The following is a 22,608-nucleotide window of genomic DNA, read 5'->3' on the forward strand; positions in this document are numbered from 1 at the left end:
ACCATTACTGTTGGCTTAGGATTGAACAGTGAACCTTTTTTCAGAACATTGTGTTGTTGAAAACGTGTTTAGTGCCCCCATATGACCGTCAATAAATTACAGTAGCAGCAGCAGTGTTGGTAGTTGTTGGATTGACACTTTAGATGTGTTTGGTTTCCATATCATGAATGACCACAATCGTATAGCATGAAAATGGGTGGTGCTTAATACATGATCATGTGTATACATAAGCAGACAAAGCCATTTCATACATATTTTATGTTATTTTCAGGTATCGGACACTATTTTGCTCACTCACACTATCCATAAAGATGCCAAATCGTCGCACAGTGCATTTATTGGTGCACGATACAGAAGCGAATAAATTTACTGTTATTTAATGAATAGCAAAGTTTTGGAAGACATTAAGCAGTGTCCTTTTTTCAGAACGCCAGAGTATTTGCACTTGAGTTTAGACCATCGGATGTGAAATTTTAAATTCCTGTGTAATTTTATAGTTGTGGGTGGATTCAGTGAACGAAATTCTCGCGCAACGTTCACTTTTAACATCTGTGCGTCTGCACGTAACTCGGCATCGACAGGTTTTAAACACGGGATAACTGAATACATTTGTGTTGGCACATATTTACAAGGTTGGCACAACCACATATATATTTCTGTTGTTTGTTTCCCTTCAAAATCAGCATGGGAACTGAACATGTTTGAATGCTCTGAATATAGGACGTGGGCTGACACGATCATAGATAATTTGATTTGACACATTTACGTAATGTATGTATGTATGTATGTATGTATGTATGTATGTATGTATGTATGTATGTATGTATGTATGTATGTATGTATGTATGTATGTGTGTGTGTGTGTGTGTGTGTGTGTGTATGTATGTATGTCTGTGTGTGTGTATGTATATATGTATGTATGTATGTATGTATGTATGTATGTGTGTGTGTGTGTGTGTATGTATGTATGTATGTATGTATGTATGTATGTATGTATGTATGTATGTATGTATGTATGTATGTATGTATGTGTGTGTGTGTATGTGTGTGTGTATGTGTGTATGTATGTATGTATGTATGTATGTATGTATGTATGTATGTGTGTATGTATGTGTGTATGTATGTACGTACGTATGTATGTATGTATGTATGTATGTATGTATGTATGTATGTGTGTGTATGTGTGTGTATGTATGTATGTATGTATCTATGTATGTATGTATGTATGTATGTGTGTGTGTGTGTGTCTGTATGTATGTATGTATGTATGTATGTATGTACGTACGTGTGTGTATGTATGTATGTATGTGTGTGTGTATGCATGTATGTATGTGTGTATGTGTGTATGCATGCATGTATGTATGTATGTATGTATGTATGTATGTATGTATGTATGTATGTATGTATGTATGCATGTATGTATGTATGTATGTACGTACGTACGCATGCATGCATGTATGTACGTACGTACGTATGTGTGTATGTGTGTGTGTGTATGTACGTGTATCATTTTATACATGTATTTTAGAGGAGAGGTTTAAAGCCTCTTGTATTTTATTTCTTGAAAATTTGCCTTGCTTTCACAGAGGTTTACGAATGTATTTTCATAATATATCGCACACCGTTTGTACAAAGAATTCTAAGGATTTCTAGCACGTACATGAGATAGTCGGGTGTTCTATTGTCATCCTCACGGGATCCTCATCGAACCCCTGTGCTTGGTGTGTTTCCAAATGCATACGGTCGATTTCACTCGACTGATAGTTCGATCATTTTGTTAGTGTTATGAATCTGAATTTGATATTGGGTCATCATACCACTGTTTTCTTTCCCAGTAGTAAGCGTTTAGCTGCACTTCCAGCATTCACATACTAGGACCTCTCATCTATTTCTACCTCCGCAAGTAAAGAAAATCACCAGAGACCACTACGTAATCGACAGTGGATCACATGCTTGTCGTTACATGCGACTTTGGACTGAGAAAATATCATTACAATCACAACATGTTATGGATTTCGAGTCTTTGAATAGCATCTAGACTGAACGCTGTTCTGATGTTTCGAAGTCAAATATTCCTGACACACGGCTTGTGTCGCGTCGGGAAGTTAGAACACAAACGGTATCGGTAGACAAGAAACAATAAAAACAGGTCGTTTCATCAGAACGGCTGTGTTGCCAAAGCATGGTCATTGATGCAATGATTTCAGAGACACTTAAGTGACTGGACTCCTCAAAGAATAGGTATTTTCCCATGACATTCGGTACATTATTTTTTCTCACGTGAAGTAGTGTTTTTAGTAATGTACTCCTGTAATCACTAAGGTTGTCAAGTTGCTTATCTTGAAAGATAGATCTAAAACAGTGAGGGGTGTGTGTGTGAATGAACAGCTCCACACTGCTTATAAAGACATGCCAAGTTACTGTGTGCCTCACTCTTACCGGTCCCGAGGTAGGTGCCAGTTTACTTGTTTTATGCATAATCTTAATCAATATGCAGGAAATGTTAGGTCAACGGCATGTTTATCCTCTCAACCTAATTGCTGTAGCCCTCATCTGTACAACAGGTTGCAGTGGAAGTTGTATAACCAAGTCCATGCATACTACATAAATGCACGCAAAAGATAGTATTACTATGTGGGACTCTTTGAGTGAGTTGTGATCTTCATGCAATATTCTCATTCAGTAATCACAATCTAGTAGGATGTTATTAGTTTTGCACAATAACACTCTCTTGCGAGGAATGGTTAAATTAGGTTTTATGCTGCTGTACGGAAGCAAAACTTTGGAGCCACCATTAAGACTACATTTGTAGTCATTCAGTTTTGCAAAGCTGAAAGTGCTAATGCACATAAAAAGGTTGGTAGTTTGGTTTCATTGTGACTATAGTAAGTCATGTCCTTGCAGGTACGATGCTCTTTCTAACTGTGTGTCTCGTGAGTCTGTTGACTTCGTCATTGGCTGCGCCCTTCAGCCGTGGCACAAACGATGAATTGCTTGCGGCTCTTGGAAATGGGGTTAGCACGGGGCTAGGAGGGGTACTTCATGCTGGGGCCGAGAAGATTGCCGATCTTGCTGCTCACGGTATGTTTAGCTACTGCACTATATTACAAAGCATATATTTACAATATACCCAAATCTTAATGGGAAACAGGTGAATTCTATAAATGTATAACCAGAATTCATATTTGTTTTGCTTAACGTACAGTGTTTTACAATGTCGTGTTACTGTATCAGATACGTTAAAAACATCAACCACTTGTGTGATAGAATTATTTTCAGACTCTCGTAATAAAGTACAACCGTATTCTTATACCATGTTATGTACTCATTAGAGGTCACATCTCTGCTGTCACATGCTCTAACAAGTGTCCTGGGAAAACGCGACATCGGAAATATGCTACCACTGGAACAGGACCTGAAGACAGCTATACAAAAGGCCATCTTTACAGCAGCTAAAGGTATCCTGTATCGGCTGACACTCCAAGCCAAATTGTCCTCCATATCCAACAATGTACGTAGTGTATGTGAAGCTAAGAGAACTGCTTTCGTCATCCAAAACTGTGTTCCACGGACGATATTGCTTGTGTGAGATCAGACGATATCTCCTAGGAGAAATCGTTTTGACAGTAGATTTTGCACAATACCCTGACAATGTTATGATGTCATGAAGTTGATGACGTCACTGCTGTGACATCGCTGCACTGCAAATCTAATAACAGTACTGTGTTCAGAGATGTATATTTTGGATGATAAATAGAATCTAACCCTCGTGTCCACCGATATCAGTTATATCAACACGCATTGATAAAGGTGACCCGTGAAGGTCCCGGGGTAGAATAGGCCTTCAGCAACCCATGTTTGCCATAAAAGACGACTCAGCTTGTCGTAAGAGGCGACTAACGGGATCGGGTGGTCAGGCTCGCTGACTTGGTTGACGCGTGTCATCGGTTCCCAATTGCGCAGATCGATGCTCATGTTGTTGATCACTGGATTGTCTGGTCCAGACTCGATTATTTACAGACCGCCGCCATATAGCTGTAATATTGCTGAGTGCGGCGTAAAACTAAACTCACTCACTCACTCACTCATTGATAAAGGTAAAAATACCCCCGACAAGCCTCGGATACTTGTTAATTTATCAAATCGTGTTGATATATTTGATATCAATAGACACTTGGGTGAGATTATGTAGACACAATACAGGCAACACGTATCCATCTGTAGCAAGCGATTTTTGAAACGTTAAGATGCCTTTATCTTGAAGCATAGTAGTTTTAAATACACACTTTCCTTGCATGTATACAAGTACCACCCATCAAAAGTTTACATTCACTCGTGTGAATGTAGCCACTTACTTCAGTCAACTGTTCTTAATTTTTTGCAAAATATTCCATACTGTTTAAATGACCTGTTAACACATGCACTGATGTATTGTACAATCTATCCGGAAAAAGTCACTCTTTTCATAGTCGTTAGAGTTGTTGCTGAACTGGAACATTTTCTCCGGTCCGGGAGTGTTTTGGTCGTGGGTGATTAAGTTCACGGCTTTATACAATAAAGTTTTGACTGCATAGTAAAACACAACATGGGAATGTTGTATTGATATGGGTTAATATGTGTGTACATTTAATTATGATAATAAAAGCTTTAGGAGTTTGGCATCAGAAACTAACCCTACACTTTCTAAACTTTAGAAATATACCTCATCTGTATCTTTTACTCACAACGCACCCCTTTTGATATTTCCGGAACAGGACCGACCAACATTCCTGGCATAAGTGAACTGAAGGCCGACATAGCCAGCGGGCTTCAACAAGTTTTGGAAAGCAGTATTAAGAGTGAGTTTATTGAGTGTACTAACAGAGATAAAGGCATAAACACCGACAATCTAAAATGTACATTCACAGAGGTGGAAACTGATTGGTGAAAAGTTACGTTAACATTTTAACTTGCATCATAACGTGTTGCATATCTCTGTTCCAGAGGGACTTGACACATTTCTGTCAGACCTAAAGGTTAAGAGAAGTAAGGTGGGAGATGAGCTTCTTGCGGCGCTGACTCCAGAACTTACACAGGCCGCTGCAAGCATCACCTCGTCCGCGCTGAGTCCTCTCACAACAGGTAGCTGGGGTAGCTCGGTGTGTTGGCGATGGTGATTTTTAGGGAGTTGCATGCACACTTTAGCATTACTCCAGCAATGTCACAGCTGGTCACACCGGAAATGGGCTTCACACATTGTACCATGAGGAGAATGGAACGCGGGCCTTCGGCGTGACGAGCGAATGGTTTAATCTCACACACTCACACACTCAAACACTCATACACTCACACACAGAGGTAGAAACGTAGTTCATTGGAAATTCTATGCTTAATGTTACTACTTACACAATCTCAAAGAATATCTAAGAAACGGTTGGTCACTAAACCGGATTTAGATATGCAACATACACGACAATAGTACCCCATGGTAGGAGTTATTATTCTTCTCTGCAGAGTTTCTAAGAACATGTTCAGCATTTTAATCATGTCTTGTTTTCATTTCAGCTTTGAGCAACGAACTGTCTTCGCTGACAAGCGGAGCAGTGAGTGGTATCTCTCACGCCCTATCATCGATATTCGGCTGAAAAGAATGGCGTTTCTTCGAGTGCATTACAAGTAGTCAATACACGAGACACACAGCCTTGTACCTCATCTGATATGTTCTGGAACATATTTGCGTAATAAAGAACGTGATTCTATTTACACATTGAATGAAAAGTTTTAATTAAGTGACCAAAGTCCATTCACAGCAAAACTATCTGCAACTCTCTTTATGCCATAGTCGACCACAAAAATGCCAAAAAGCAACGAATTATGAAGTTTTTAAGTAAATGAAACAAGACTAAAAATATCTCTATAATACCTTCTGGAAATGACACAGACTAATGCCTTTATTCTGATTGCAATATCCCTCCCAAATGACTGTGGTATATGTGAGTTCGGACCCTAATATACCGTGATCGAGCAGCCATCAGCCACATCAGCACATGAAAACATGTAGTCAACGGTGACCCTCCGAGCAATGATCCAACAAACGTCTGATTATAAAATATACCCTTACAAGAGTAGGGGAACTGTATTTTCAGTTACCAATTGAAAAGGTTGGGAAATTCATCGGAGTCAATGCTGATATGATAATGATGAATGTTTTGAGAATGCATCATCACTTTTTAATGACCACAGCTGTTTGTACAGTAATCGCTCATGAGGTTGGTTTATGACGTCAAGTATTTGCGTACGATTTTCACTTTCAAAACAAGAACTGCACATACAAATCCCCGCCTAGAAACAAACAATGACAACTGTTTGGTGCAAGATAACTATCAAAATTAATGGTCTACGTGCATCCCGCGCGTTGCGTTTAGGGGTGGTGATAAAAAAGGTGGTGCCTTCATAGGATATGTGTCTTTGAAAGTTTGTTTACACTCATACTTCCTATCAAAATTGAACGTACAGGTTCCCCTACCTTTTTGAAGAAAATAAATTTAGTTGCGTTCAGAGCAGTATGCAGGCAACAGCAAGAGATAAATAATTATATGCTCGGAGATCACAAGAATAATGTTAATACCAAGTTTTAGAAAAAAAAAGTTTTGCCGAAAAAATACTATAAAAGAACGTTAAGTCCATAAAATATAACACCAAAACTGATCCTGCATGAAGTAACACCTCCCACTTGCAGAGGATCACTTCTTATCGTGACACTTTCAAGGGAAGCTGTAAAATCTCCGGGAACAAATACTTTTGTTTATCATATCGGTTCTGTTTATCATACAGTTACGATTAACGTTACTTGTATATGAATAGGCGACGTGGCTGCAGACACTCGTGGAGAGAGTGCAGATCACTGTCATGCAGGAAATTTGCTCGTCAGTGTACAGTGGCCCATACAATCAATGATTGTGATTAACAGAGTACCATCAAGTAGTCTGTCGAGGATGGACCCTGTTCAGCCAACCTGGTCAACGACAACAGTACTAAATCGATTGCTCACGAAATCGAGCTTAGACGGTAAATCACTGGCTGCACATGAGTTACGGGCCAGAAAGCTTTCAGGGAGCTCATCTAGATATTCGACGTCGACGTGTTGTACTGCCACTTACAAATCGTCATATTGCCAGCAGACGTCAGTGGTGCACAGAACGTCGACAGGGGTAATCGCCGCTGGTCACGTCCCGATTTAATTTGATAGGCATGGTCGTGACGCAGAAATGAACATCAAGCCAATAGCAAACCTTTTTTTCGCGGTGGATCGGTTATGGTGTATAGTGACATTATGAGTGGGTGGGACCCACTCCATATTGTGCAAAGAAATGTCATTGGGCAGAAGTACCAGGAACATACAGCGAATTCTGGCCAATAATGCTCTACATCTTTGAGCACGAACTGAAAGCGCTCACCCCCAACGCCCGTGCTGTCATTGCACGAACTGAAAATCCCCTCCTCCAACCTCCAACTCCATGAAATGCCATGACCAATAATGTGTCAACATATCTTTCCCAGCGAGCTGAAACTGTTAGGGGAAACTCTTATACAATTACAATTTTGGAAATAGTATTTTCGAATATCTCCTACCTTAACAAGACTAGTATATATTGATGTAGTATTACTGGGTCTCTTCATGTCTAAAAACTATGCTATTGTAATTTTCACCATTAATTTGAAACAGTTTTGAAAAATAAACCAATAAAAACCAGAGTCTCGACATCAGAATTATTTGTTGTCTGTTTCACTCTCTGACTGAACTGGACAAGCGCTGAGGTAGCTGAAATGTAACGGAACCATTTCCGTCATTCTTGTAGTATGCTCATTGTGCTGAAGCCGATAAACCTTTTGTTTCTAAATCCGAGGTAATATTTACGTACATTAGACATTACATTTATTCATCGTCACGATATGGCTGCACTATTGCCGACGTGACGTTAAATATTAACTCACTCACTCACTCTTATTTATTCACATGGAAGTTCGTATGCCATTCGAAAGAGGACGTAATTCAGTTGGAGTTGGTTTGTTATTAAACGGTATTGTCCATGAGTCCATATTAAGAGGCGAAACATAGAACAAAACTAGTAAGTATTGTCAAAAACTAATTAAAAACAAACACTTGAGTGATTTGAATTCAGAGATATCCGGTAAAACCTTGAAACAAAACTTACTCAACAGTTTTTTTCACACATTTGAATGATGTTATAATGTGAATTCTACCATGACTCAAGACAATACTGGATTCTGACTGGTTGCTCAGAAAAATCAGATGGCATCAATTCTGGATTGACGCTCATGTGATTTTTGGCTGTTTCACCGCGCATTAACAAGTTTTATTGTGAGAACTACTTCCGTTTGATCACTATGATCTCGGATCACAGCAACAACTCCATGGATTTTGACGCGGACTTTGGAATTTTCCTGATATGCAATTCGAAATGTTTGGATTGAAAATGCGTCTGATTTCACGGCGCTCGACTACGTTTGTATGTACAACACTACTTCAGTTTGACCACCAACACGAATGATATCAACACAATGCTGATGAAACATTTATTAAAACTAAAAAAAATACAATTATATGATTTTTCCTCCACAATTTTCTGGGAATTTCACGATCATATTACGCTCTATTACAAAAATATTCAATTACAATACACAGCCCCTAACATAAACAATATCTAACATATAAATCAGAATGCCTTGCAAAAATATACTCATGCTCCTACACAAAAACGTTAGTAAACATTTAACTACCTAGAAAATGTTTCCGTTGAGAATGGGAAATTCGCAAGATAACGGTCTGGCGAAACACCAAATATATACTACTCATACTCCATCATATCCCGTTGTGTATTGTTCATTATTACTCGCCCGTGGAAGACGCTGCAGCGTAATATTTCTACGGCAGTGTTACACTAGCGTAATACCGTTTGAGGTATGACGTCACAATGCTATGACAGCTATGTCGCTGTCGCAGTTTTATTATGCCTTTCAAGGACTCGCTCAGAGTCCTCACGCTGTTGGCTATCTCACCGCAGTTTCTGTCAGTTTATGTTGTCGTGCAATAAACAGACAACTAAACTCGCTTCCGTGAAATATCATTCTTATTAAACTCGTTAAAGATTTAGTATCAAACTCGCTTTCGCTCGTTTGATACGAAATCATTGACTCGTTTAACAAAAATGGTATTACACTGAAGGTCGTTTAGTGTCCTCTATCAATAATATACAGTGGGTAAGGGTATTCCGGATCACGGCTATTCCGGATCACTGCCACGTACATTAAACCCTAGAAACTGTATATCTCGGTGGATTTCTTCACTCAGTCTTTCATTCTAAAGGCGAGACAGTGCTGTTTAAGGTGATATATTTTCTTTTACTCGACCTGAACCGGAAGTTTACTTGCGCGCCCTGCAACCAGGATACCTATCATCGTGTAATCTGTCTTTGGCACGTCAGGAAAAGGCAAGTGAACTCATTCGGGACGGCACGTCTCAAATAAGAACAAAATCAAGTTGCTTAATGTTAACAATCCATTGCATACATATACTTTTCAACTATCAAAAGCAGCAAAACTCTTCTCTACATCTGCCATATTTTGGAAAAATAAGCAATTTGTGGGACCACGTGGTTAAGTCAGTTCAGGATCACCAGAAAATAGGGATCATCTCAAAACCCAACCGCCGGAAAATGTTATGAATATTGGAAATAATCAACTTAACAGTGCTATGGGGTTGTTGAAAATTTGTTTTTCCAAGTCATATAAGTCATTTTTAATAAGCTAATGTATTTTTGTAAAGTACAAGAAGAGCTACAGTATACATCTACGGTACAGCTACAGTGTAGTGTAATGTGGAACAGCCACTAGACTATTGTAGCCAAATCTTTCAGATAATTTATCATGGGAAGACAGATTTAGTCTCAAAGTAAGGGCCCCGCTGTACAGAAAACCAAAAGAATTGCACAAAAGTATAAAGCCGATGAGACCAGTTGACCGACCACTCCTAGGTATCATAGAGGTTTGAAAAGCCTTGTATGATGTAAAAAACAAATATGTATCCAACACAAAGGCGGCAGATATGTATGATCTCTCGTATGTTTTTCTGTATCGTAGGTTGTCGGAAGAAGTAGAGCCAAACAAGACAAATGGGCCAGTGCCTTTCTTCAACCAAAGAGAGGATGAATAGGTGGCTCTGTGGTTAAAAGAAATAGCATGTCCGTGATGCGACCTCAACCACAGCGGACATGTCTGGACTGGAACTCCTTGCTACATCGTTTGATATGACTCAGGATGATGATTGATACGTTGTCGGTATTCCGATCCTGCAAGAATCTCTTGTTTCTCTATGTAAGACAACCCATATACTTGATAATATGCCCGACAATGTAACGTCAGATGAATGCACCAGAGCCATGAGTTCAAAGGGTCTTCAGAAAGTTAGACAGTTTGCCGAACGAGAAAAGAAAGAGCAAAGGCTAAGTTGCAAGGAGCCGTTCCAGCCGAGGTCAAGTCAGTTGCAAAGACGAAAGCTAAAGTCAGAGGTACAGCAGTGGCTACACCATCTGGGAACGAACCAGGAGGAAGATGTCATCTGTATGGGTTGTCACATGCCGTGGATTGATGATGAGGAACCTGAATGTGGTCACGTTTGGGTGAAATGTCGTTCTTGTAAGGGATATATACATTCACACTGCTCAACTCATCCCAATGTTTCAGCTGATGATCAGTTCATGTGTCCATCGTGTGAAAATCGTACTAAATACTAGGAATATTACACTCAAAATACATAGCCTTCAAAAAGAGAGAGTATGACATAACCTCTTACTGATATGTACATGTATTTTTTTAAATATACGCATTGTGCATTATCTTGTTCTTACTAGAAGTGTGCCCTTTATCATTTACAACGCTTCGGTACTTTTACCCTTGACATCCACACTTATACCGTAAATGTATATGTCGTTATATGTTGTCAAAGTGAGTTTTACAAGTAACACATCTCCCACATACTGCATGTTTAAAACATATCTCACCTTGTCATGACACGACATTTAAACAAGATAAATGTGCCTAAACACATTTCATTATTTTGTGTCCTTTGATCTTAGTCAAGCAATCTTCCTTTGTATCTAGGTTACTCCTGTGGGATCTTCATCATGAGTTTGAAATATGAGCTCCATCAACAGATCCCGTCACTTCCCTCGCAGTGGACAGGGAATATACAAATATTCATGACGTAAATGCTTGTCTGACTTGGATACCACAGCAACAGAAAGTGGGCTTTTATGACAATCAAAAATGTCATGTTACTTATGCCACAGGTGTAATCAATGATGCTGGAGTAGACACTAGTTTGTTTCTTTTTTAGACATGCGAAGATACACTCCCATAAAGAGTTCAAGTGTTGGTATTAATTGATTATGTTCGTTAACTTTACTCTCAGTGACTGATGATGTGATGGCAAAACTCGGACTGAATAAAGTGTTAAAGCTTCTGAAAAACTGGATTAGTTTGTCTCGACAGTTGTACTGTACAAGTTAAAGTCGCATGTAAAAGTTAAGACAAAATATTATAGATCGATATTGAAGAGATCAGTACCTTAAAACACGCATGAATATTTTTCAGCTCACATTGGTACCTGGAATCATGATTCTGGAATATGTATGTCTTGTTATGAGCAACAGGTATTTTAACTATCTACCAAGCAGATGCTGTTATCAACTGTAATGTGTGTCAATTATTCGTTCATAAAAAAATATGAATATTGTTCACGAATCTAATAAAATAAACCAGTATATGAAACTCAGAAAATACCCAGTAAGCCCACAGAGCTGATAATTGAAAAGTGCTGCTGGCCCTGTTAACATGTAGCCAGCCGTGATTTCAAATACGAAACAGAAATAATGTGTTAAAATAATGTAACAAATGAATTGATGTGTGATCGTTACATACTATTAGAAGGGACAGCACTGTGATTCGCTGAAAGCATTCGCTATACCAGTCAGATTTAGTGTTAGATAAATGGGCAGGCTAATCTGTGGAAGTTATGGTTTGACTGATCACGAACTGTACAGACATCGCCCGTCAATCACATTTGTACATTATTTGTACATTATTTTCGAAATATTTCCCCTAGTAAATGACGTGGTCAAACGTATACCCTTGGAAAATGTATTGGCCCACAGACCTACCTAAACGCCAACGGTAAAGGGCCCAGCTGTGAACAACCTAACCCGAGAGGATGCATCTACCAGATCCCTTGCAACTGTGGCGACCTATACATTGGAGAAACGCTGAGACCAATCAGCACCAGAATGAACACCAGACCTCCGTCAGCAAATACGACCAGAAATCGGCCATCTCTGATTACATTCTCAAGAACCATGGACATTTAATTCGATGGGAAGACACTAGGATACTATCTACCAACAACAACAACTGGCGCCAAAGGAAACTACAAGGGGCCATCGAGATCCGGAGACAGAAACCAGCAATCAACCGTGACCAAGGAGTGTACCTACCAAGTGCCTGGGACTTATTGATAAATTAATCTTATCTATCTGTGTAATTCATTAGTGTTTACACAAGTGTGCCAATGTATAGCCAATCTACCCGTGTACATCCTTATCAACTTGTGTTTGTACATCATCAACCCTCATGTAATCATGTTCATCAACCCTCATGTAAATCATGTACATCATCCTTAATCCCCAATCATGGGTTATGTAAACATATCCTATCATCTGTAATGTATTACCATTGGCTTCCATCGTTGTTATCATAACTGTCTGCTTCCTATCAATGCCTGTTTATACTGGCTTCCAGCTTTCATTAATTTATTCCACTTGTTACTTTGTTATTGATTTACCTGTGCATATAAATATAGCTCTGTACCCCATTCTCTTTTACCTGATGAAGGAGTAAGCATTAACTCCGAAACGTTGTGTTCTCATAATAAAGAAGTTGATATCCATAAAAATCTTTATTCTTATGTATTTCACTTCTAAATGCCCTTCAAAGACTTGGAACACTGCCTCGTTTGTCACGTGATCCGGAATACTTTGAAATGAATCGCAACTACCGTAATGACGGGACGTTTCTTTTGCCATATTTCTGAAGTCAGTCAGGACCGAATACATTTCAAACTTTGTTGTGAGTAACATGAAACATTGCTGAGACAGAAATTGGCCTTAGGCGCTTCAGATATCTTTTTGCGGAGGCGCATGCAGTTTTAGTCGTGTAGAGTTGGGATTATAAAAACAAGTTCGTAGGCATTACATGATTGCATTGCATGAAAAGTAGTTTGTTTTCTTTAGACAGCATACGTTTAATGATGAAATGTTTAAAACATACGAACGGAACCTACAGAGGCGAGTTTAACTCGCCTCTCGTCCTGTGCCGGATTACGCAGTGTCTTCCGCACAGCGATTTTAAATGGGTCATGGTAGAATGTAGATAAACCTAGTATCTTTGAAATTCACAGACATGCTGTACTGTATTGATGGCGACTAAATTTCAGTTGGAATCTATAGTCGCCATTGAATATTTAGTCGCCATCAATACAGTACAGCATGTCTCTGATTTTCAAACACACTAGGTTTATCTCCTAAATACTGGTGAAAGCACAGTTCTGTGATAACAATACATTCACTCAACATTTAGTAATGGTCTCACGTGATGTTACATTATCTGTTTCACACACTGTACTCTCAGCATGAGCTAGTAAATAATTCTTTCATATATCAAAGTAAGTTTGTAAGATATCCGAAGCGTCCATAAAATATTTCTTTCAGATTACATACCTTTCACTGCAAATTGTGGACATGAAGTGCTCGCAGACAATGATCTTGGGCCTGTAGCAGGTCATGGCAGATGATGCACCGCTGCATCCTGTTCAAAATCGTTAAGCGATTTAGGAGACAACCAAACAACGAGAAACGACAACATATCACTCTGTTGAGGATCATGTATCCGATTTTGAGCATGAGGATACGTCCTGCGGGTGGGTGATTACACCATATGGCCATTTAACTATAGCATGGGTACAGCGGTACTGATACATGAGTTTCTGTTTATCACAATAACAATTCTTGCAGGCATTGTTGAGGAATAATCATTATTCGTATTATTGATAAAATGTCATCGTATTTGTCCAGACTATCAACCACCTGTTGGTGGTGTGGTATAATATATTATGTAATATATAATGATATATTCCATTTGCCGGAATGTGTGAAAGAAAAGGAAAGAAAGGGGCTTACTTGGTAGAAAATTGATCAAACAATTAGATCGACTGGAAAAGTCATGATTACAAAATCTTTTGAGAGATCGCATGTTGGATGAGTCATGCCAGTTCCTGTGGAATCATACACCCAGAAGACAGGTACTTATGAGTGAAATCACACTGACTGTTAGTTACTTTATAAGAACGACAATCTTGGAAGTTTTATCTCCAAACTATATATTTATATCCTGGCGTAATGGGTTTTCCATCGGATAACGATAAAATATTTCGTGAACGAAAAATAAATACAAGAATCTTCAGACAAAATGAAGTTTATTTCATATACTATTATATTCCGATGCATATCACGCATTTTCTATCGTTAAGCCGCCACTTCTATCGAAGTAATCTCAAAGTTTCGCCGGATGTGACGTCATATTTTTTCGATCCTTTCGTTGGCTGAATATTTTTAGCAAGGTTGTGATGGTACGACATGCCGCTTGTATCAAAAACTCTCACTATACAGTCAAACATTTCAGGTTGCAGAGATAATAAAGAATTTCCCTTTCCAGTTTGCTCTAAAACAGTTTTAACTGTGAACATAACACTTGCATAAGTAGATTTCCCATGTCATTTATCATGGTGTGTACCACATGAGATGGAAGGTCATAGGATTCCCCATCCAGCTACCCCGTATCATCATCATCTAGAGCCTAATAATTACACTGGCGGTATGTGGTCTTTTTGCGTTGATAGCCTTCATGAAGCAAAATAATTTAAACGGCACTAGTGTCTGCTTGGAAATGAATTTAGCAATTCAATTCCGATTCTATGTAATCAATTTTGCCTTTTTGGCGAACCATGAAAATAAATGAAGCAGCGTGGTCACATGACTACTAACGTGACCTTGTAACGTAGTATGTAAACCATGCAGGCAAAACATGAACGGCATCTTTAGCGTAAAGATTTGGGATTTTTATGCATTTGATTATGAGGTAGATATTGCATTAATGAGTCAATAGTTAAAATAAATCTTTCGTTGATTTTTTACTGTTGCTGACGCATAAACTTTGATTCAAAGTATACTTATTCCCCACCAATAGCGGGGATCGTGTTGTTGACATGCAGGATGGATTCTCATGGGTGTTCCCGCATTATCGCGCTATAAATGGGAATTATAATGGCCGATCGAAAACATATGACGATCGGAAACGTATGACGTCGCGATATACTTTTTCTATCTCACGATTTGCACTTCTTTCTCTCTTGCCTCTGCGTTGAGTGGAACCTGCAGACCTCTCTTGTCCATAGAGACAATCCTAGTTGGATACACACCATCCCTTCACTTGCTGGCGATTATAAGAAATGTCAGCCACCACTAAAAACTTTTAAAAGTTTATTTTTCCTTTAAAGGTTTTGGGACTTACGTACCCTCTCAGCATGAAATTTTATAATACTTGACCCCCTGTGAGGGTACAGCCACCAACAATCTCAGTTACTTATTTAAACAACCAGTAATAAAATACTGAATTATTCACAAGTCATTTAACAAATCTAATTCTTTTTAAAAGGCAATAATTAAATGATAATTGACATTATTAAAACGATCCTTCATAGTTCTTGTTTTAAAATACTTATCCCTTGTGATGGAATATTCAACACACTCGAAGACCAAGCAGAGGGTCAAACAGCAGTATTGGTGTGGGCAGGACACAAAGGTGCAGAAACAGAATCCAGCTGCAATTCCGAAAGTCTCAGAGCCGTCGGGGATCCTTGGGTCACCCAGGATCAGTGACCAGAGCAAGAGTCAGGTTACTAAGTGCTGCCAGGACTGGGCCATCTGACACGTATCTGACACTCCCGGGAATACCATACATTGCATCGACGGTGAAACTGGGTCTTGCCATAGCTTCACAGAAGTGAAAGCGACAGGAGGAAGTACTGCAGGAGCTGGTGCCATACATCCCTTCCGCCCGTTAGTTGTTCATGTTGGCGGAGGGGGGGGGGGGGGGGGGGGGGGGAGAGGGGGCAGGGGCATCGCGTACCCGACTCATCCATATGCTGAGGGAGTGTTTACCCCAGGATCGACTCCAGGAACTTACAGGATATTTATACAGCGCACATATCCACACAACTACCATATGCTCAAGGGGCTGATATCGGTAATCCGGATAAACAAAACGGACTGTCGTGCTTAGAGCTTGTCCCTCTTTGGTAAGGAATTCAGAGATTCACAAATACCCTGAAAACTAAAATCATGTTGAAAACTACTGTAGTTCGAGAAATTCTAGATGCACCTTCACGATCCCTGAGATAATATAAAAACCAAGTGAGAAGTCCCGATCCTTCATGCTGAAAGTAATAACTAGAACATCAGGTACCTTGCTCCAGATAGACAGTGGCGATTTACATTTTCTCCGTCAAAAAGCAGAGTTCTATCTTTTGGACCAGTCAGCCATTCTAACCTGTACATTAAGTTATATGGTAAACAATCCCAGTTACCAGAGAAATAAAACACGTTGGAATAACTCTTTCAGCAGAATACAACTCCTGGAATAGAACCATCGATGCCTGCTCGAAGATGAGATCAACAACAATGTCACTGCTAAAACAGGGCTACACGTCAGAGGATTAAATCCTTTAGTCAGCTCTACAATCATTAAATCTATCTGTGTCCCAAGATCCCTTTTTGGGTGTGAACTGTGGAACAACTTAAGCAAAAGCACAAGTGTTGGCGTTGGAACGCTCCCAGAGAGCAGCCCTCAAGATAGCACAAGGCCTCGTTCTATGAGAACAGATATCTGCAACGCACTGCTCGGCTGGACATCACTGAAATAGACAAGCGAAAGCTGCTGTTCCTTGGAAACCTGTGTAAAGGCAAAACAGACTTCCTCCCCAGGCGTATCTTGTCAACAAGACTGGCTCTGTCTAAGTACAAGTATTCAAAAAATCCTCTTGGCTTTGTCCCGGACATCAGACGGATTGCAGAGAAATACAACCTCACAAGTTTCCTTAACGCCTTCAGTAGCCATGGAACATTCCCTAATAGACTTACCTGGTAGAGGATTGTAAAAGATGCTATTAAAGGGAGAGAGCTCGACACATGGAAAAAACGAATAGCAACCAACCCAGACCTGAGACACCTCCTACAGATTCATCCAGTTATCTCCCCCCACAAAGCGTGGGTAACGGCGAAGAGAGTTCCAGGTATGAAGGAAGCTGCAGTCTTTGTGATCCAGATGTGCGCCATGTGGAGGCCAGGAAACCTCCTGGGTGTGTGCAGGCTGTGCAGGAACAGTTACACAGACCTACTGATACACATTGAGTACATGTGTCATGGAACAGAAAAACAGAGAGACAGCCTCTGGTGCAACATAGTGGACAGATGTTCTGTGGAGGTCAGTGCAGCTCCCCATCAGAAGCCTGATGTGGAATTAGTATGCTGTTTACTGTCCTGCCATTCTCCTGTGCCAAATCCGGACATTGAACACACATTCTCTGAAGTAGTAATGAAAGGCTTACTCGAGTTTAAAAAAATAACTGTCCTCGAAAAGGAGTATTATAATCACCGCTTTTAAATCTACAAGTTACTACAATTTCAGATGCCGATATAATGTAAAGCTGCTATAACTTACTTTCCTTGTAACTCTCTCTCTCTCTCTCTCTCTCTATATATATATATATATATATATATATGTGTGTGTGTGTGTGTGTGTGTGTGTGTGAGAGAGAGAGAGAGAGAGACGTTCCAGCTGGAGAATCAGTTCGGCAATTTGACGAAGTAGATCGGCTGATTGAGTCAGCTAGCAACACAAAGCGGTTCGACGAAGTGGAACGACGAGTAGCCATCTCATTACACAGTGTCCTGTTGGTTTGGATTTGAATCCCGCCCGCATGGGACAACAAAAAAGTACAAGATGTCTTCAAGTACTCTAGATATCTGACGATGGACACCAAGAAAATCATCACCTTCCGACAGTGGATCGTCGAAAGACAAGCAGTTAATATGTGTCATTGAATGCAGGGGGTTGTCTGCCGGTTGACCATGCTCTGTTGAAGTATTACGGGTTCTGTCTGCCAGCCAACGGCAGCAAGCACGTCTATGTGCTCTAAAATGTCTTATCTCAGGGAGCACATTCCCAACAACGCGTGCTCCGGGTACACATGCCAATACAACCCATACATGACGAGTGTTCAAAGTACAAAAGATGTATTGAGAACATCTACTAGCATGTTTCCATACAATTTCTTGATGACATCACCATGGTTTTAAGATCGTGTATTATTTATGTATAACACAAAGATGTTTGTTATACAGTTGCTGTGGACTTATTGCTAACTTTCACTTTGGGAACAACCCCAACTCCATTCTCACCGTGCTTACAATGCAGTGGCGCTATCTAGTCTGAAAAAGGTGGCCACACCCGTTATTGCCATTGTTAACAGAGTCGGTCCAACAACACCCCTGTGTCTGTGCATGTCTCTATTTCCCCTTTCAGAATGGTATTGGTTTTATTAATGAATTAATTACTATAGTTTCCTCTGCATGATTCTGTGGGAAACCAAAAAACACGTAGCACCATCATAAATGTACTCAGGGCTCACCAATTCCCTAGACCGTGACTCCCAACTTCAGCTGAAATACTAAACACATTTAACTTTCTTCTCTATACGGTACGATCCATGTATAAATCCCGGCTGTGGAATCTGTATTGTTAGACTAATGACGTCAAAATGAGACATGGTCGCGGGCGACATTGTAAAACCACCATTAGACAAGATCGTCAAATTCGGTTGATTTCAGTCCTCGTCAAAACTAAACAGTACATTTCGTAAAGGTAGGGGTATGCAAGTCTCCAATCGATGCATGCAGAATTGGCTGTATATGCTTCCGGTCCCAAACCACGTTGTCCATTTTTTGATGTGAAGATGACAGTGCTGCATAAAGGTCTTCGAATGGCATGGATGCAGCACATCGTGATCGTCAGCTGCAACATTGGCGGTACACAATATACAGGATGAATATCTACCATGGACTTAAATGACGGACGATAATAATGAGCTGCATTGAAAACAGCACGCCGGGTATGGGGGTTGCTTTTGAAGGTGTGGGGAGGAATCAAAGCACGACGGCCGGACTTTTACGTGTAGAAGGAAGACTTACGGGTTGTTACTCTTATCAAGTGTTGCCCACAGTTGTGCCATTCTAACAACGTGTCGGATGGAACTTGAGTTTCGGCAGGATAACACCAGGCCCGACACAGCTCAAGGTTCAGTTCGGTGTTTGAGGAGGCACGTGGTGGAAATTGTGCATTGGCCATTTTAACCCAACTGAACACATATTGCATGTTTTGGTTGGAAAATTGAGAGACTGTCAAGTACAGCGCCATGCAGCTGTATGACGCTCTGGTAGAGGAGTGACAAGCTATTCCAAGAGTTGTGATATCCGGAGGCTACCAAACATCGCTTTATTCTTTTCCATGAATATATGACATTACATTGAAATGTGTACTGCATTGTACTTTTTGGAAACAGATGATGTCAAGATGATCATGAGGGATTCGTGTCCCGTAGACATGGAAGTTGTTCCCCTAATTTGAGTTCAAAACTTAATTGTGACAATTCTCAAAGCTATTAATGTATCTGTGTAAATTTTATCCTATTTCGATGTAGGGTTGTCAATGGTTTTTGTTTTATCTTGTGTGACGTGTCTTCGACTGAATTCGAAAGACGGCCTGCTGTTTCGACGAAGCGCCAAATGAACTGACAACGTACGCACTGTTCAAGTATTCGTTATTTTGGGCAGTGTAAAAGTGAACCACGCATAAAATCACCATGTCGGAGTCAGTGCCATCACCATGCATGGACTGGTCATACCCAGACAATGGTCAGGCTTTGAAAGAATTTAAGCAAACGAGTGAACTTTGGTCCAAACGTAAAGGAATCAATCAACCCAGAAGATCATCATAGCTACATTATCTTATGGTCTTAGGATGTTTAACACTTGGAATCTCTCTGAAGAGAACTTGAAAAATCCTAAAAAAATGTGAGATAAAGTCTCTTCTCAAACTTAGCCTTCTGAAAATTTCAGAATTCATAAACTGGAATTTCTCCGTTACAAACAAAAAGACATTGAGACAGATGATGACTTTATCACAAGGTGTAGGACTAAAGCTATGAAGTGTCTGTTTATAGACAATGATGCCATGGAGGCGAGAATGGTTGCGGTTCTTATTGCTGGTGTGCCGTACCCAGAGGTGCAGAAAATCCTATGTCACAGTTTAAGAATCCAGATGACAAGATTTTACAAACAGATGTGACACAACGTGTTTGCTAGGTTTGTGGAACAAAACACTCTTTTGCATCTAGAAACAAGTGCCCAGTCGGTAACAGAAGATGCAAGTTGTGTGGTAAATCTGGGTATTGGCAATTCATGTGAAATGGCATTTGCATTTCACCTAATAGTATATTACCTCATAAGAAGGAAAGGTGTATGTGGAAGATGTTTTTGAAGCAATAACTAGGAACACTCTAACAACGGCGAGCAGTATTTCAATGGCCGCTTAGAACAGATCGGCAATATGTCATATTTTTCACACACCACAGATACACAGTAACCATTTTTTAAGTCATAAAACTGTCACTATTACTTGCAAATACCTTTCAACCAAAGGTATGTTTCCCTTCTAAAAATCAAGCGAATGTGTGAAATAAGTTTTATCAGGGAGCCTATATAGAGGGGGAGAGGAAACTCGAAAAGCCGCTGAACGTATGTCTCGGGTCGTTACGTAACCAGAGTAGCCAATAGGGTGGCAGCTAATTATTTAAGAATGAGACCGGTTTATTTTCAACACCTGATTAAGTTCGCTGAGTGTTGTAACAACTGAAATCCAACATGTAGAAGATAGGTTAACTATTTTGTCACTTCAGTTTAAGTGGTATTAGTGTCCGTATTAGGACAGTGGATTTGTCGTAAAGTTTCAAGTCGCTATGTTATAGCTCACTGGCTTCTATTCTTGATTCACCGCGAAGATAAATTGTGCCGATAAAAACTTCTTTCACACATTCTTTTAAGTTTTAGAAAGAGAACATACCTGTAGTTGATAGGTATTTGCAAGTAATAATGACAGTTTCATGACTTTAAAAATTGTTGGGGTGTAATTGAGGTGTGTGAAAAATATGACATTTCGCCATTGAAATGCTATACGCCGTTGTTTGAGTATTCCTAGTTCCTTCCTCAAAAACATCTTTCACATACTCCTTTAATTCATATGAGGGGAATATACTATCAGGTGAAATGTGTTTGCAAGTAATAGTGATAGTTTCATCATCTAAAAAAGAATGTTAGGGTATATTTGAGGTGTGTGAAAAATGTGACATATCGCCGATCTGCTCTGATCCGCCATTGATGCCTGAGGGTTATAGTTCCATAACTTCTTTCTTTCTTGTTGATCTTATTATTTGACCAAACTGGAAAGGTGTTTTGAACGCTTTGTGGGCGTTTTACACTTTATTTTTGAGGGCAGTGTGACAGTGTCAGTTAACATTTTCTTTTTCCATTCCCCACATACAATAAGATATCTGAATTAGTTATTAATGTTAACAAAAATGTTTCATAGTAGATTTTTTCAAAGGACAGCTGATGTTAACACGTGTTCTCGCTATACTTTTGCGTTCTTTAACATGTTTTGGGAGGGAAGGCAGCGGTGTATCATTTATTCTTTCATTCATTCACATATGTACTTCTTTCTTTTCTTTTTCTTTATTTCGTTCATTCATTCACATGATTCTTGGTCTTAATTCTTACTATAATTCATTCATTCACATTGTAAAATTCCGACTGATACAATAAACTGGCTGAAGTTCTGTTAAACCAGGGATAATTTACAACGTATATACTCCATATAGTCTCCCTGGTTAAACACAACTGAAGTTGCACTGGGAACGAGCCAACTCACTGTGTGCGTTGGAGCAGGACTAGGCACACGTTAATTAGTACAAATGGTAAAGAAAGCAAGCGAGTGACCTATCCCTGTTGTAGAGTATCCCTGCTATAACATATTGACTTGAAACGTAACTACAAATCTATTGTCCCAATTCTGACACTAATAACAATTATTTGACTTAAACTGAAGATGCCATAAAAGCTTGCTTGTCGTAAGAGGCGACTAACGGGATCTTGTGGTCAGGCTCGCTGACTTGGTTGCCACATGTCATCGGTTCCCAATTGCGCAGATCGATGCACATGTTGTTGATCACTGGATTGTCTGGTCCAGACTCGATTATTTACAGACCGCCGCCATATAGCTGGAATACTGCTGAGTGCGGCGTAAAACTAAACTCACTCACTCACTTTA

At 39.7% G+C, this 22,608-nt stretch overlaps 1 protein-coding gene across 1 annotated transcript; it reads left to right on the forward strand.

The window, feature by feature from the left end:
- Positions 1-2,384: 2,384 nt before the first annotated feature.
- On the forward strand, positions 2,385-5,742 carry LOC137282465 (uncharacterized). The gene is made up of 6 exons (XM_067814221.1): positions 2,385-2,449; positions 2,905-3,081; positions 3,333-3,458; positions 4,755-4,838; positions 4,984-5,121; positions 5,545-5,742. Exons 1-6 carry the CDS (start codon positions 2,410-2,412, stop codon positions 5,622-5,624), a joined length of 645 nt encoding a protein of 214 aa, XP_067670322.1. The 5' UTR covers positions 2,385-2,409; the 3' UTR covers positions 5,625-5,742.
- Positions 5,743-22,608: the final 16,866 nt, after the last annotated feature.

This window comes from Haliotis asinina, chromosome 4, assembly GCF_037392515.1.
Source record: "Haliotis asinina isolate JCU_RB_2024 chromosome 4, JCU_Hal_asi_v2, whole genome shotgun sequence".
NCBI classification, from domain to species: Eukaryota; Metazoa; Mollusca; class Gastropoda; order Lepetellida; family Haliotidae; genus Haliotis; species Haliotis asinina.

Excerpts from the sequence above, each read along its gene's own strand:
- LOC137282465 (XM_067814221.1), top strand. The coding sequence starts at position 2,410 with ATGCCAAGTTACTGTGTGCCTCACTCTTACCGGTCCCGAG. Across the intron at positions 4,839-4,983 it reads TTTGGAAAGCAGTATTAAGA|AGGGACTTGACACATTTCTG; the intron begins GTGAGTTTATTG and ends TCTCTGTTCCAG. Across the intron at positions 5,122-5,544 it reads GCTGAGTCCTCTCACAACAG|CTTTGAGCAACGAACTGTCT; the intron begins GTAGCTGGGGTA and ends TTTTCATTTCAG.